This window comes from Salvia miltiorrhiza, unplaced genomic scaffold (assembly GCF_028751815.1).
Source record: "Salvia miltiorrhiza cultivar Shanhuang (shh) unplaced genomic scaffold, IMPLAD_Smil_shh original_scaffold_316, whole genome shotgun sequence".
NCBI lineage: Eukaryota > Viridiplantae > Streptophyta > Magnoliopsida > Lamiales > Lamiaceae > Salvia > Salvia miltiorrhiza.
Genome location: NW_026651526.1, coordinates 1 through 14,540, shown reverse-complemented (window position 1 = coordinate 14,540; position 14,540 = coordinate 1). Strand labels below are relative to the sequence as shown.

At 36.5% G+C, this 14,540-nt stretch overlaps 1 protein-coding gene across 3 annotated transcripts; it reads right to left on the bottom strand.

Moving 5' to 3' along the window:
- Positions 1-994: 994 nt before the first annotated feature.
- LOC131004092 (pentatricopeptide repeat-containing protein At5g16860-like) lies at positions 995-4,822 on the bottom strand. Of its 3 annotated transcripts, XM_057930693.1 has the most exons (3): positions 2,149-4,822; positions 1,544-1,605; positions 995-1,427 (listed from the first exon to the last, which is right to left on the bottom strand). In XM_057930693.1, the coding sequence occupies exon 1, from the start codon at positions 4,752-4,754 to the stop codon at positions 2,217-2,219; it is 2,538 nt and encodes an 845-aa protein (XP_057786676.1). In that variant the 5' UTR covers positions 4,755-4,822; the 3' UTR covers positions 995-1,427; positions 1,544-1,605; positions 2,149-2,216. The 3 variants fall into 3 exon arrangements, with proteins under 3 accessions (XP_057786676.1, XP_057786675.1, XP_057786673.1); XM_057930692.1 differs by having other exon boundaries at positions 995-1,605; positions 2,141-4,822; XM_057930690.1 differs by having other exon boundaries at positions 995-1,605.
- Positions 4,823-14,540: the final 9,718 nt, after the last annotated feature.

The following is a 14,540-nucleotide window of genomic DNA, read 5'->3' as shown; positions in this document are numbered from 1 at the left end:
AATTGTGTATAAATTATTGAACTTTCAACAAATTTTTGCGCACCAACTTTAAAATATGTATTAAAATTACTAAGCTGCTTTTTTTTTTCTTCTGATTTTGCATACTCGCCGGATTCTGGCGTGGTGACATGACATAAATACGATCACGTGGAAAAATAAAAATGACATTGTATTCAATAGTTGGATGTAAACGATATCATTTCAAGCTTCTAGACCATTAAAACACTAAAACTCATTTATACATATTTCGTCTTCTCCCAATCCCTAATTATCTAATCGAACTTGCAGCAACAAATGAGCTTTCATCAATTCCTTCTTGTCATTTTCTCTCATTAGCTTCAATCCTCTCGTTTTCTCCTGATTTAATGCTCTGATTTTTTATTTCGACCCTAATTTAATTAGATGTTAATTTTAAAAAATAATGTCGCTTTAATATGCCTAAACCGATGAAGTTTTGATAATTGGTAGACTTGGACGCGTAGGATTTCAGATGGTCATTTCAACATAAAGTTTGGCCAAAAAATGAGCGAGTATGCATAATCAGAAAAAATTGATAATGATGGAGTAATTTTAATATAGATTTTAAAGTTGGTGTACAAAAATAAGAATTGAAAATTCAGTAATTTATATATAATTAACTCTTAAATTAATCTAGACTAATCTTCAAAAGTAAACGCCACCATTAACCATTAGAAATTTACATTTTTAATACACTTGAAAACAGAGTCAATTCAAGATAGCTCTCCAAGAATACATTATTTTAAGTTCTAATTATGAGACATACTTCATAAAAAATTATAAACATCAAACAGCAACAGATTAAAACGAAACATAAATCAATGAAAAAAAAAGGTAAGGATTAGAAGGCGGGAAAACATATCAAGATTCATATAAGTTTTCTTCCCAATGTAGAGGCAATCAAGAAAGCTGCCTAAGTGCATATATATATATATCTTTGCATTGTAACATTGTAACAGACTAGAAATTCCGAACATGAAGGAAAATGTTTTATATCTCAAGCCGTGATCTGGCCTTTTCGACCCAATCATGATATTGAAGAATGTGTTGAATTTTTCTCAAAAAAACAACAAAAACGAACACAGTGTATCTAGCAACTGGGCCTTCTAAATTCTAAAGTTCAAAGTGAATGATCTAGCAACTTCACTAATGCAAATCATTCATGAAATGCATATTCAAAATGTTTAAAATTAAAATGAAATATACCATGAACTTTTAACAGCACAGAGGCATCCTGCCCTCAGTAGCCTAAAACTGAAGGCTTTTTGACGAGCGTGTGAGTTTTCCTGTCAGCATGTGTGCTTTCTCTTGAGACTTCTGCAGATGCAGTTAAAGAAGAAGAAGAAGACTAGATAATCCTAAAATCAATGGCTTTAGACATCTCTATCATCTAAAGTGAACGTTGAAGACTGCAAAAGAACAAAATGATAATAAAAACAAAAAACTAGAGATTCCAAACTTTTGCTTCTAAAACAGCTCAAATACAAAATACAAGATCTGTTTAGAAAATAATTAGAACCAGCACCTTAGGTATTGATATATGATGGACTTCAGATGCTCCTTCAATGTAGAGGCAGTCAAGCATATCTGCACAGAAGGCATATCTTTCAAGAACTCAAATATGCAGTTAATTCATTTTCCTAAGTCAAAAGAACGAATGATGAAGTTGACAAATCCTCACACTGTCATACATATTAGAGATGAGACTAGATTACTAGGACTTGTTGATTCTATTTCATGAGAAGAAATTACCGAACACAAATTTTCTATCTGAGCATTATGTTCTTCATTGTGCCACAGACAAATAACAGGGTTTGTGAAATAGCATTTGAGGGGCAAACAGGCAGTAGTCAATTTGCAGGCGATAAGTGTTCCTTCCGTAATGTATCAACCAGTCAAAAGGTCACTAAACTCAAGTATAAGTCTTTCATCGCCTAGTTTTCTGTTAACTTCAAAAGTTACTAACAAGACATTATAGTTCTAAATGAGCAATCACTTTTTGTTGCAAACTGACTTCACTTGGACCCTCCAAAAATGTCACCCGAATAGGATACAGTCCACCATAGATCTAATCTAGCAATCTGAAAACTAACAAAAAAAGAAAGGAAAAAACTTATCGCGCCTTGATACCTAAATGCCATTCATCAAGAAATTGATAACATGGCGTACGGATGAACCATTGAGATAGAAATCTCCATTCACCAATATCCGTTGCAGGAACAGGACCCATTCTTGAAGTGGTGAAAGCGGCTTGAGTCCCTGAGTATAACATCGTGTTCAATTATTCTTGATATGTAGCTAATGGCTGTGTGACAATCACCGCAGACACGCAAGTTCTTCATAATCCTTATAGGCATCCCAGGTGATGTAGTGAGAATGCCATAAGCAAGGGCCAATTTCTCACTATGTTCAAGTAGAAGATTGCCTTTCTCCTCATCGTCTACATCATGAAGTGCAAAGCTAGTCTCGGGAACATAGCCCATGATTTTAGCACGATAGATCAGATCATAAAGGAGATCATATATCTCTGTAGCCATTGGATGAGATTTGTCCCCAACATAAAAGGTTGCTGTCCCATTTCTCCCTTGCACCCAACTACAACCAGGTCTCTTCCTGATTCCCGCCCGTTTCATCAACAGTCGAATCCTTGCAACATCCTTCCATTGCTTAGCACCGGCATATATGTTTGAGAGAAGTGTATACAAACCATCCACTTCAAATTTTAACTCAAATAACTGATTAACTGCATGTTCCCCAATCTCCACATTTCCATGAAGCCTGCAAGAACTAAGCAACGACACCCAAACAATCGGGTTTGCTTGCATCGGCATATCATTAATTAGCTTCATAGCGTCATCCAAGCGACCAGCACGGCCCAACAGATCAACCATGCAAGCATAGTGTTCAGCTTCAGGAACAACTCCAAAATCCTTCTTCATGTCATTGAAGTAACGAATACCCTGGTCAACAATCCCAGAGTGGCTACACGAATAGAGTAAAACCACAAAAGTCACTCCATCAATTGGTAGACCGGAAGCCCTCATCTTCTCGAACACTTGGACAGCCTCCTCACCACGACCATGCATTCCATATCCCGTCATCATGGACGTCCATGAGACTGCATTTTTCTGGTTCATGTTATCAAACACTGCTCGAGCTGCATCTACATCCCCAGATTTGGCATACATATCTATTAGGCAATTCGAGATAAATATCATAGCCTCCCCATATCTATTGCGGAGTGCATAGGCATGGATTTCCCGACCAAGCCTCAGTGCACCCACACGAGCACAAGCTACCAGTGCACAAGATATAGTGAAACCATTTGGCATCATTTTGCATCCATCACTTAGCATTTCAGTAAAAAGTCCTAAGGCGCTACTGGCTTCCCCATGTTGAGCATACCCTCCGATCAAGGCCGTCCAAGTCACCACACTCCTATTTTTCATCTCAATCGAATCAAACATGGCATGAGCTACTTTCAAGTTCTTGCATTTTGCATACATGTCAATCAAACCATTGATGACCATCATATCATCCCCTGAGTCATTGCCTTCCAAGTTCAATACTTGTTTAATGGCATAACAGTGAGTCTCTTTCCCCGAATCCAATGCACCACATGCTGCACAGCCCGACAAAACTGAGACGAGGGTAACAGCGTTTGGCTGTGATCCCGAGACAACCATCTGTTTGAACACATTAAGAGCCTCGTAACCTAGACCCCTCTGCGCGTATCCTGCAATCACAGCACTCCATGCCACCACGTTCAATTCAATATTCTTCTCCCTCATTCTATCAAACAACCCTAGAGCATCATCAAACTTCCCAATTTGAGAGTACCCGGTCACTAGCGCGTTCCAAGATACCACATCCTTCACCTCCATCCTGTCGAACAAATTCTTAGCGTCGTCTATTAGACCACACTTTGCATACATATCCATAACAGCATTCCCCACAAAGACATCCTCGATCAAACCTCTCCTTACAGCATAAGCATGAATCTCCGCCCCTTGTCTCCGCAATCTGAGAGAAGCACAAGCAGGAAGAATGTTCACCAAGCTCACTGCATCCGCCCGCAACAACATATCACCTCTCGAAACCATCTTCTTAAACATCCTCAAAGCCTTTCTGCTATCCCCAATCTGCACGTACACGGATATAATAGAGTTCCACGAGACCGTATCAAAAATGCCTCTCTCGAGCATTTCATCGAACAACTGGCGCGCTTTGTCACTCGCGCCGCAGCGGCCATACATAGCAATTGTGGCGTTGTCTACGAACACATTGCAATTAGTGAAACCGGAGACGAGTGCGAGCGCGTGGACCGACGTCCCCGCGGCCAACGAAGAGAGGTCTCCGCATGCTTTGAGGGCATAAGGATAAGTATGCTCGTCGGGCATCCATTGGAGGCGCCGCATTTCGTCGAACAGGTGGAGGACGTTCCTGTTATCCCGCAACGAGACGCTCCGCTTGATGAGGTTGTTCCAGTAGAAGACGAGGTAGCGGGAGGGAGGAGTGAGGCGGAGGACGGAGAGCACGTCGGAGTGCCTTCCATCGGAGAGGAGTTGCTGCGCAGAGGGGGAGGGTGCTGTGGTGTGAGGTTGGATGAGATCGTCCTCGGATAAGGAGACGCGGTGATGAGCTGTGGTAGAAGAGAAGCCGAGTTTGGGAAGCAGTGGTCGGAGAGCGGCGGCGCGGTTGCTGCAGTTTGGCGGGAAGGTTGAAGAATACAGCATTCCATCTACAGAAATAGCGGCGCCCGGTGGGAAGGGGGTGGACACATTGGTTACTGAAATTTGAAATGGATGTCGCTTTATATGCACATCTAATTTATTTTTATTTTAGAATAAACAAATATTTTTTAAAAATGACTTATATAGACTCAAATTTAAGGTCTTCAACTTCAAACACTAATTATTTTATCAAAAAACCAACACACACATTCTACATCTTCTTCTTCTTCTTCTTCTTTGACAAATATTGGTAATTATTACTCCCTTTGTCCACAATAAATATAATTTTTTATTATTTTCGTCCATCCATAATAAGTGTGATCTTTTTATTTTAAAATATATACCTTTATATTTTTACTCTCATTCATACACAATATTACAAAAAACTCATTTCACAAATTATTTATTAATTACTTAGCAAATCAACTTGGTGAGTCCTTTCTACACTTTATACATATCTACCAAAATTTTATTAAAATACGTCTTTCACAATCACATCGTGAACAAATGGAGTATTAAATTAAATAAATCTATGTTTTTGCAATTTTATTTTATTATGATTTGATACTTACCTTTAGGACATGATTTGGATGATTTAATAAAATAAGGGAGAAATAAAAGAGAGGTGGGAATAAAATGAGGGAAAAAAATGAATGACATATCTTGAAAATTGCTAAAAATATGATAGGTGGAAAAAATTATTATTCTCATATAAGTAGGAATAGTGATTCCTAAGAAAAAAATTACCAATTAAAAAAAATGGAATGAATATAGAAATCATCGTTACATTTTTTCCTTCATTTTATCATACCAAGCATGTCCTCGGTATTAGGGCTGGGAATTTCGGGATCGGGTAATCGGGTACCCGATACCCGACCCGAAAAAATCGGGTATCGGGTACCCTATACCCGAAAAAATCGGGGTCGGGGTCGGGGTCGGGTATTTAGACTGTGAAAAAATCGGGTATCGGGTATACCCGATCGGGTATCGGGTATACCCGAAATACCCGAATTTTTAATTAAATGTATTTTAAATTATATAATTAAATTTAATTTTTAAAATCAAAAGTTAAAGTTAAAGTTAAAGTTAAAGTTAAAGTTAAAGTTAAAGTTAAACTTAAAGTTAAAGTCAGAGGGTCTAATTCCCATTTCCGAGAATCGACTTCGTCTTCGTGAATCGTGAGTCTCCCGTCTCCAGCAACTCCCTCGCCCGGCCGCCCCGCCGTTCGCCGCCGCAGCAACTCCCACCGCGACCCTCGCCTCGCCGTTCTTCTTCTTCTTCTTCTTCTTCTTCTTCTTCCTGCTCCGCCCTGTTCTATTCCTCGCACTGTGTGATTAAGGATGTGCGGCCGAGGAAATGGGATGAAAGAAGGGAGCTGTGCGAGCTCCGGCGACGGCGCATCGGCGATTGGTGGCGCGGCTGAGCGAAAATCGAAGGTGGGGGTTGAATTTTGGTGGAATTTTGTTGTGAGTTTTGATGATTTCTTCGATGGAAACTGGAAAGGGGAAACTGAGTCGACTCGGGTAATTTAGGGTACCCGAATACCCGACTCGGGTACCCGAGTCGGGTATTAGGGTACCCGATTTCAATTTCGGGTTCGGGGTCGGGTATAGGGTTTAGGGGATTTTCGGGTTCGGGTACCCGATTTTTTCGGGTAGGGTACCCGAACCCGACCCGATTCCCAGCCCTACTCGGTATTATGAACGAAGAAGTGTCGACAAATAGGGTAATTAGAAGCGAAAGTAAGTGATGAAAGTTTTATGCACGCGTATTGTGACGCCCTAATTTTCTTATTAAATAAAAAGAAGTACTTTGATTAAAAATAATAAGATTTCAATATTTAAATAACTAAAACCCAAATCCAACTGAGAAAATTAAATAAACATCATAAACTGGGTCTTTATTCCAATTGAAAATAAAACATTATTTCTTCTTTTATCTTGACCATCATTCGCCCTACCTCGCATCGCCCGAGCCATGTCCTGAAAAATAATATTGTTTTGGGGTGAGTACAATAAACTCAGTGGGGTGCATTTATCCATATTATAAGAATCACAACAAAATATAAGTGCAATAAAAACTGTATGCTCTTTCATATTGCCCGAAAGCAATATCTTTCTGTCTCTTAGCCCGAAGGCTATATAACTTTCCGTCTCATATAGCCCGTAGGCTATAACTTTCTTTCTCATATGACCCGTAGGCTATAACTTTCTGTCTCATATAGCCCGTAGGCTATAACTTTCTTTCTCATATAACCCGTAGGCTATAACTTTCTGTCTCATATAGCCCGTAGGCTATAACTTTCTTTCTCATATAACCCGTAGGCTATAACTTTCTGTCTCATATAGCCCGTAGGCTATAACTTTCTTTCTCTTATAGCCCGTAGGCTATAACTTTCTGTCTCATATAACCCGTAGGTTATAACTTTCTTTCTCATATAACCGGTAGGTTATAGCTTTCTGTCTCATAGCCCGGAGGCTCTGCCTACTTCTCACACATATAAATTGAGTAAAACGTATAATAAGGATAAATGTTAAATGCAACGTTATAACCCCACCTTTACTTCTCTTTGACACGTGTAGAATAATTAAAGATTAAGTCTTGCGCGCCTTGCCTAAAAATAAATTATGAACTCATAATTAAGATACATTTAAATCAATGAATGCACATGAAGACGAATGAATAAAATATGCTAAAATTTTATTAATAAAATTAGAACATTTAAGAGATCAAGTGTATATATATATATATATATATATATATATATATATATATATGTATAGATAGATCGAAGAGACTGAGAATCAAAACTATGTAGATTTTATTATAATACATGTCTAATTTAATTTTCCAAGCAAAAGCTATAAACTTACGTCACATACATATTTAATATATACATCCACATATTTAGGGATACAACATATATTACATATATAAGTTTATTTATAAAACAAACAAATGCACAAATTTTCTAGATGCTATACATAGATACACGTAATATATATATATATATATATATATATGTCAACATAAATGTATAATGAATCACCCTTAATCAAACAAATTTCCTACAATAAAGTATTAAAATAAAGTAAATAATACATGAGTAAAAATAAGAATGTACTACCAAGTATCCCTTTTATATTTAAATTTACTATCATCACTATCACTTATTATATAAATATTTTCGTATATATATATACTTATATAAAGAAGCATTAAGCTTATTAAAATAACATATTTGAAAAGAAAGGCACTATATGGTGGGGGGGTTTTCCCAAAAAAAGGTGCAGTACCTATATATCTATGCATACCTAGCATATCAAAAGTACATGCATATACATAATATATATATATATATAAACTTACATATACTAAAAGAACAAAGCAGTGAAAAGAGAATGGTGCGAAAAGAAATAATAATGTGGAAGAAATTGGAGGAGGATTTACCTCTGCCGAAAAGCTCTATGAGTAATTGTTTTGAGTGTGAGGAAAAATAGTGAAGAGAAGTGGTATTTATACTAGCAGATAGAGGTTTATTTTTGGCAGTAAAATTAATAAAGGAACAATCTTTCCAAAATTTTAATATTATCAAGAAGGAAAGGTGAATTAGGGTTTCCAATCAATTAGTGCTGAAAATTCTAGAGAAGAAAATTACTTTGGGCTCAAGCAATGGGCTCCAAGAAAGAATTGGGCTGAAATAAAAATATAATTGTTTGGGCTTAAATATGTAGTAACTAATAATAATAATAATAATAATAATAATAATAATAATAATAATAATAATAATAATAATAATAATAATAATAAAAAAAATTAATAATGATAAACAATGCTTAGAATTTATTAAAAAAATGCTCATGTTCATGCAATATCTAGGCGCGACTTATAGGACTTAATATTTAATTATTAAAAAAATAATTAAAGAAGAATTTTTTTTTTTGTAGTTAAAAAATATTTTGGGGCACTACAACCTTACCAACTAAAAAAAATTTCGTCCTCGAAATTACTTAACTGAGTCAAACAAAAGAGGGTATCTAGATCTAATGTCATCTTCCGTTTCCTATGTAGCACTATTGTGGTCATGCCTACTCCATTGGACTTAACTAGAGGGATTTTACTTCTTAACTCACGAACTTTTCTATCCACTAGTGGCTATCAGGTGCTCATCATAAGTTAGGCCTCTATCAAGTTCTAGCTCAATGTGATTCACAATGTTGCCCGGGTCGTGGACGAATTTTCTCAAAGACGAGACATAGAAGACGTTATGTATCGAAGTCAAGCTTGGCGGCGACGCTAATCGATATACTACCTCACTAACTCTTTCGAGACTATCAAAGGGTCTGATGTAACGAGGTCTTAATTTTTCTCCCTTGCCAAACGATCTACTTTCACTGTATTTCCTGAGGGAATTCTTACCTTCAAGGGTTGCATCAGCTTTTCAAAGAATCTCCTTGCGATAAACGAATGCGAAGCACTGGAAAGAAATAGTACTAGGGCAGTCTTGTTCGAAACGGGTAAGATACTTGACATAATCTGAGCCTCTGCCTCTCCATCCATCTCTTCCTGGTTCATGGCATAAACTCGTGCCTCTCCCTTGCGGGCACCATTGTTGTTGTAGTTCTGGTTCCTTCCCATATTGTTGTTGTTGTTGCCGTGATTTCTTCCCCAGTTATCGTCCTTATTTCGCCAAGTCGGGACGTTGTTGTTGTTCGGGACATTCGTATTCCGTGCTTCTGGGCAGTTCATCGCCATGTGTCCTCCTTTGTGACATCGGAAGCATACGTTCTCGCCAGATTTGCACTCTCCAAAATGGTAATGCTGACAACGTGGACAAAGAGGTTTGTGCGGGGCCAATTCTTGGTCGTCTCCCACATTACTCCTTGGTTTCTTTTCTGGCTGGGAGTTTCTCATTTTGTTTCGATCATCCCAGTGCCTCTTTTCTCCAGTATGTTGAGGTCGAACCACAGAGTTGTCCAGTTTCAGGCGTGATGCGACTGCTTGGGCTCGTTCTAAGATTTCCGAGTATGATGTGATGTTTAGAGCTGCTAAGTGGCCTCCAATCTCAGGGCGTAACCCATTCTCAAATCTCCATGCCTTCTTTTCATCGGTGTCCACCAAATGGGGAGCAAAACGGCCTAGTTGGGTGAATTTCCGCTCGTATTCCAGAACAGTCATGTTTCCTTGCTCCAAGTTCATGAGCTCTATCTCCTTTTGTTTGCGAAAACTCCTTGGGAAAAACTTCTCCATCACTTTCTCCTTGAACGTTCTCCAGGTGATGGCTCTCATCTGCTCTTCAGTAAGGGCAGCAGTTTCTGACTCCCACCAGTGTCCTGCATCGTCTATTAGTTGGAAGGCGGCACATGTCACCTTCAAGTCATCCCTGCAACGTATGTAGTTGAAAATGCGTTCCATCTGGCGCATCCACTCCTCGGTCCCTAAGGGTCCTTCGTTCCCTCTTAGAATTGGCGGTGCCATGCTCCGAAATTGAGCTACTACTCCATTTCCACCTTCTGCTTGAGGTTGATGCGGTTGTTGAGGCAATACTCCTCTCAGTGCTTGTGCAAGCACGTGGGCCAGCGTATTAACATCATTTCGATTTCGATTCCTATTCCCCATCGATTGAGTGGCTTCGCTATCAGATTCTTCGTCTGCCGGAGGTCTCCTGTTACCCCTTGTTCTGGCCATAAACTAAAATAATGCGGTATATAGTAAGAGTTGTGCGATAAAAAAAACAACGATAGGTACTAATTCTCATTGATTCTAAGAGATTCGTCGTCCCAAATTCTTGTACACGTGTTAGTACCGCTGTACTTATTCTACAGGTTTTGCGTGTTCTAATAATCTAGATAAGTAATCTCGAGGACATGAGAAGAAAAAAAAATGAAATAAAATCTAACTTCATCAAGAAAACTTAAAGCATCATAAATATACTTTTGACTTTTACCTCACTCGATAGCGATGTGGCAGTTGCGATGATGGTCATTTTTCTTAAAAAGATTTTTATTGCAAGTCTACAGAAACGTAGACCTGCTCTGATACCATACTGTGACGCCCCAATTTTCTTATTAAATAAAAAGAAGTACTTTGATTAAAAATAATAAGATTTCAATATTTAAATAACTAAAACCCAAATCCAACTGAGAAAATTAAATAAACATCATAAACTGAGTCTTTATTCCAATTGAAAATAAAACATTATTTCTTCTTTTATCTTGACCATCATTCGCCCTACCTCGCATCGCCCGAGCCATGTCCTGAAAAATAATATTGTTTTGGGGTGAGTACAATAAACTCAGTGGGGTGCATTTATCCATATTATAAGAATCACAACAAAATATAAGTGCAATAAAAACTGTATGCTCTTTCATATTGCCCGAAAGCAATATCTTTCTGTCTCTTAGCCTGAAGGCTATATAACTTTCCGTCTCATATAGCCCGTAGGCTATAACTTTCTTTCTCATATGACCCGTAGGCTATAACTTTCTGTCTCATATAGCCCGTAGGCTATAACTTTCTTTCTCATATAACCCGTAGGCTATAACTTTCTTTCTCATATAGCCCGTAGGCTATAACTTTCTGTCTCATATAGCCCGTAGGCTATAACTTTCTTTCTCATATAGCCCGTAGGCTATAACTTTCTTTCTCATATAACCGGTAGGTTATAGCTTTCTGTCTCATAGCCCGGAGGCTCTGCCTACTTCTCACACATATAAATTGAGTAAAACGTATAATAAGGATAAATGTTAAATGCAACGTTATAACCCCACCTTTACTTCTCTTTGACACGTGTAGAATAATTAAAGATTAAGTCTTGCGCGCCTCGCCTAAAAATAAATTATGAACTCATAATTAAGATACATTTAAATCAATGAATGCACATGAAGACGAATGAATAAAATATGCTAAAATTTTATTAATAAAATTAGAACATTTAAGAGATCAAGTGTGTATATATATATATATATATATATATATATATATATATATATATATATGTATGTATGTATAGATAGATCGAAGAGACTGAGAATCAAAACTATGTAGATTTTATTATAATACATGTCTAATTTAATTTTCCAAGCAAAAGCTATAAACTTACGTCACATACATATTTAATATATACATCCACATATTTAGGGATACAACATATATTACATATATAAGTTTATTTATAAAACAAACAAATGCACAAATTTTCTAGATGCTATACATAGATACACGTAATATATATATATATGTCAACATAAATGTATAATGAATCACCCTTAATCAAACAAATTTCCTACAATAAAGTATTAAAATAAAGTAAATAATACATGAGTAAAAATAAGAATGTACTACCAAGTATCCCTTTTATATTTAAATTTACTATCATCACTATCACTTATTATATAAATATTTTCGTATATATATATACTTATATAAAGAAGCATTAAGCTTATTAAAATAACATATTTGAAAAGAAAGGCACTATATGGTGGGGGGGTTTTCCCAAAAAAAAAGGTGCAGTACCTATATATCTATGCATACCTAGCATATCAAAAGTACATGCATATACATAATATATATATATAAACTTACATATACTAAAAGAACAAAGCAGTGAAAAGAGAATGGTGCGAAAAGAAATAATAATGTGGAAGAAATTGGAGGAGGATTTACCTCTGCCGAAAAGCTCTATGAGTAATTGTTTTGAGTGTGAGGAAAAATAGTGAAGAGAAGTGGTATTTATACTAGCAGATAGAGGTTTATTTTTGGCAGTAAAATTAATCAAGGAACAATCTTTCCAAAATTTTAATATTATCAAGAAGGAAAGGTGAATTAGGGTTTCCAATCAATTAGTGCTGAAAATTCTAGAGAAGAAAATTACTTTGGGCTCAAGCAATGAGCTCCAAGAAAGAATTGGGCTGAAATAAAAATATAATTGTTTGGGCTTAAATATGTAGTAACTAATAATAATAATAATAATAATAATAATAATAATAATAATAATAATAATAATAATAATAATAATAATAATAATAATAATAATAATAATAATAATAATAATAAATTAATAATGATAAACAATGCTTAGAATTTATTAAAAAAATGCTCATGTTCATGCAATATCTAGGCGCGACTTATAGGACTTAATATTTAATTATTAAAAAAATAATTAAAGAAGAATTTTTTTTTTTGTAGTTAAAAAATATTTTGGGGCACTACACGTATCCTTATGGTTCATTTGGTATGCACTCTAAGATAAGTCGTGATATGTTTGATTAAAGTGTCTTTTATTATATAACAAATTAATACATTGTATGATAAATATTTCAAATATCTATTATATAACAAATTAATACATTGTATGATAAATATTTCAAATATCTATAATAGATGTAATTCATTGTTGGTACAATGGATTAAAATTGTATATAATTAATAATTGCTATAATTATGATTTGTATTATGAACCGTGATTTACATAAGTATACAAATCTATATAGTATTTTTGTGATTTTGATTTATAATGAAATATATTTTGTACTAAATTAATAAAATATCATACACTCTAATCATCCGTGTCAAACAAACAAACAAAGTGAGGTTTCATACTTAAAAAAACAAATCAACGTTGTCGATGTCAAACAACTAAAATAATGTACTATATAATTGCAAAGTTTCTTAGAATTCACAATTTTTAAGATTATTGACAGTGTAACCTCTATTGTACTTACCTATCACGTATAAGAGCATCTACAATGCTTGCACCCATAGTGGGTGCAATAGAATGGGTCCCACTTCTATTGCACCCACTCCCACAATGATATTGCACTCACTATGGGTGCAATAGATTTTATTTTATTTTTGAATTAGTTTTATTCTAGTTTCCATTTTACAATAATTAAGAAATTAAAATTTCATTGAATTAAAATTCAAATCCTACATTGTTAGAAATAAAAGAAATACAAGAAATTAAAATCCTAAATTACTTAAATTAAAACAAACATAAAATAAAAAATCCTAAAAATCTACGGGATGTTGTGTCGTTGCTTGATCTCCGCCACCTTGCACATGTGAAACGCCAATTCGTCGGGATTCATTTGAGAGGTGTCCCGACTCATCAACATGCTATCGGCGAGGTCACGTTGAACTTGGGAGAACGTTTCCCCGCCAAGACTTGAAAATTTCTTCGACTCGCGCAAGATCTTCCATGCATGCGAATACCGGAACAGAACATGGTACTCGGCTAGCCACATTGCCTCTGCTTGCTCCAGGATTTGAATATCACTCATGCCTGATTTCCATTGATCGTGACATTTTTTGTGCATGGCCTCAAACCTCTTCGCATCCTTCGACACCCGTTGAAAGTGAGATTTGATTTGCGTGACGTCGCGTGAAATAGATCCTTCGGGCCTTTTATCGTTGTACTCGGCGCAGAGGGAGCCCCAAAACTTCGCCCCTTTTTGGTCGACACTCACCACAGAGTCGTGGGTGTGCTCGCAATACAAACGGCAAATTAGCACCGTTTCTGCCGGATAATAGTTGCTACGTTTGGATGCCGTCGGCATAGAAGCAATCTCCTCCACGTCGGGCTCGGGCTCGGCAACGGCGGCAAAACGGGGGTTCAAATTGGTGCCCGCCGCTTGAAAGACATTCGATTCTTGCGTGAACGGTGAGAATCCTTGCCTGGAAGCATTTGATTCGCTGGGGGATGGATTTTGAGGATGTTCACGCCAATAGTTGCTCCAATCGCCTTCCATTGCTATTTGTTGAAATACTCCCTCCGTCCCTGAAATGGCT

Coding starts and splice junctions, on each gene's coding strand:
- LOC131004092 (XM_057930692.1), bottom strand. CDS start 4,754: ATGCTGTATTCTTCAACCTTCCCGCCAAACTGCAGCAACCGCGCCGCC.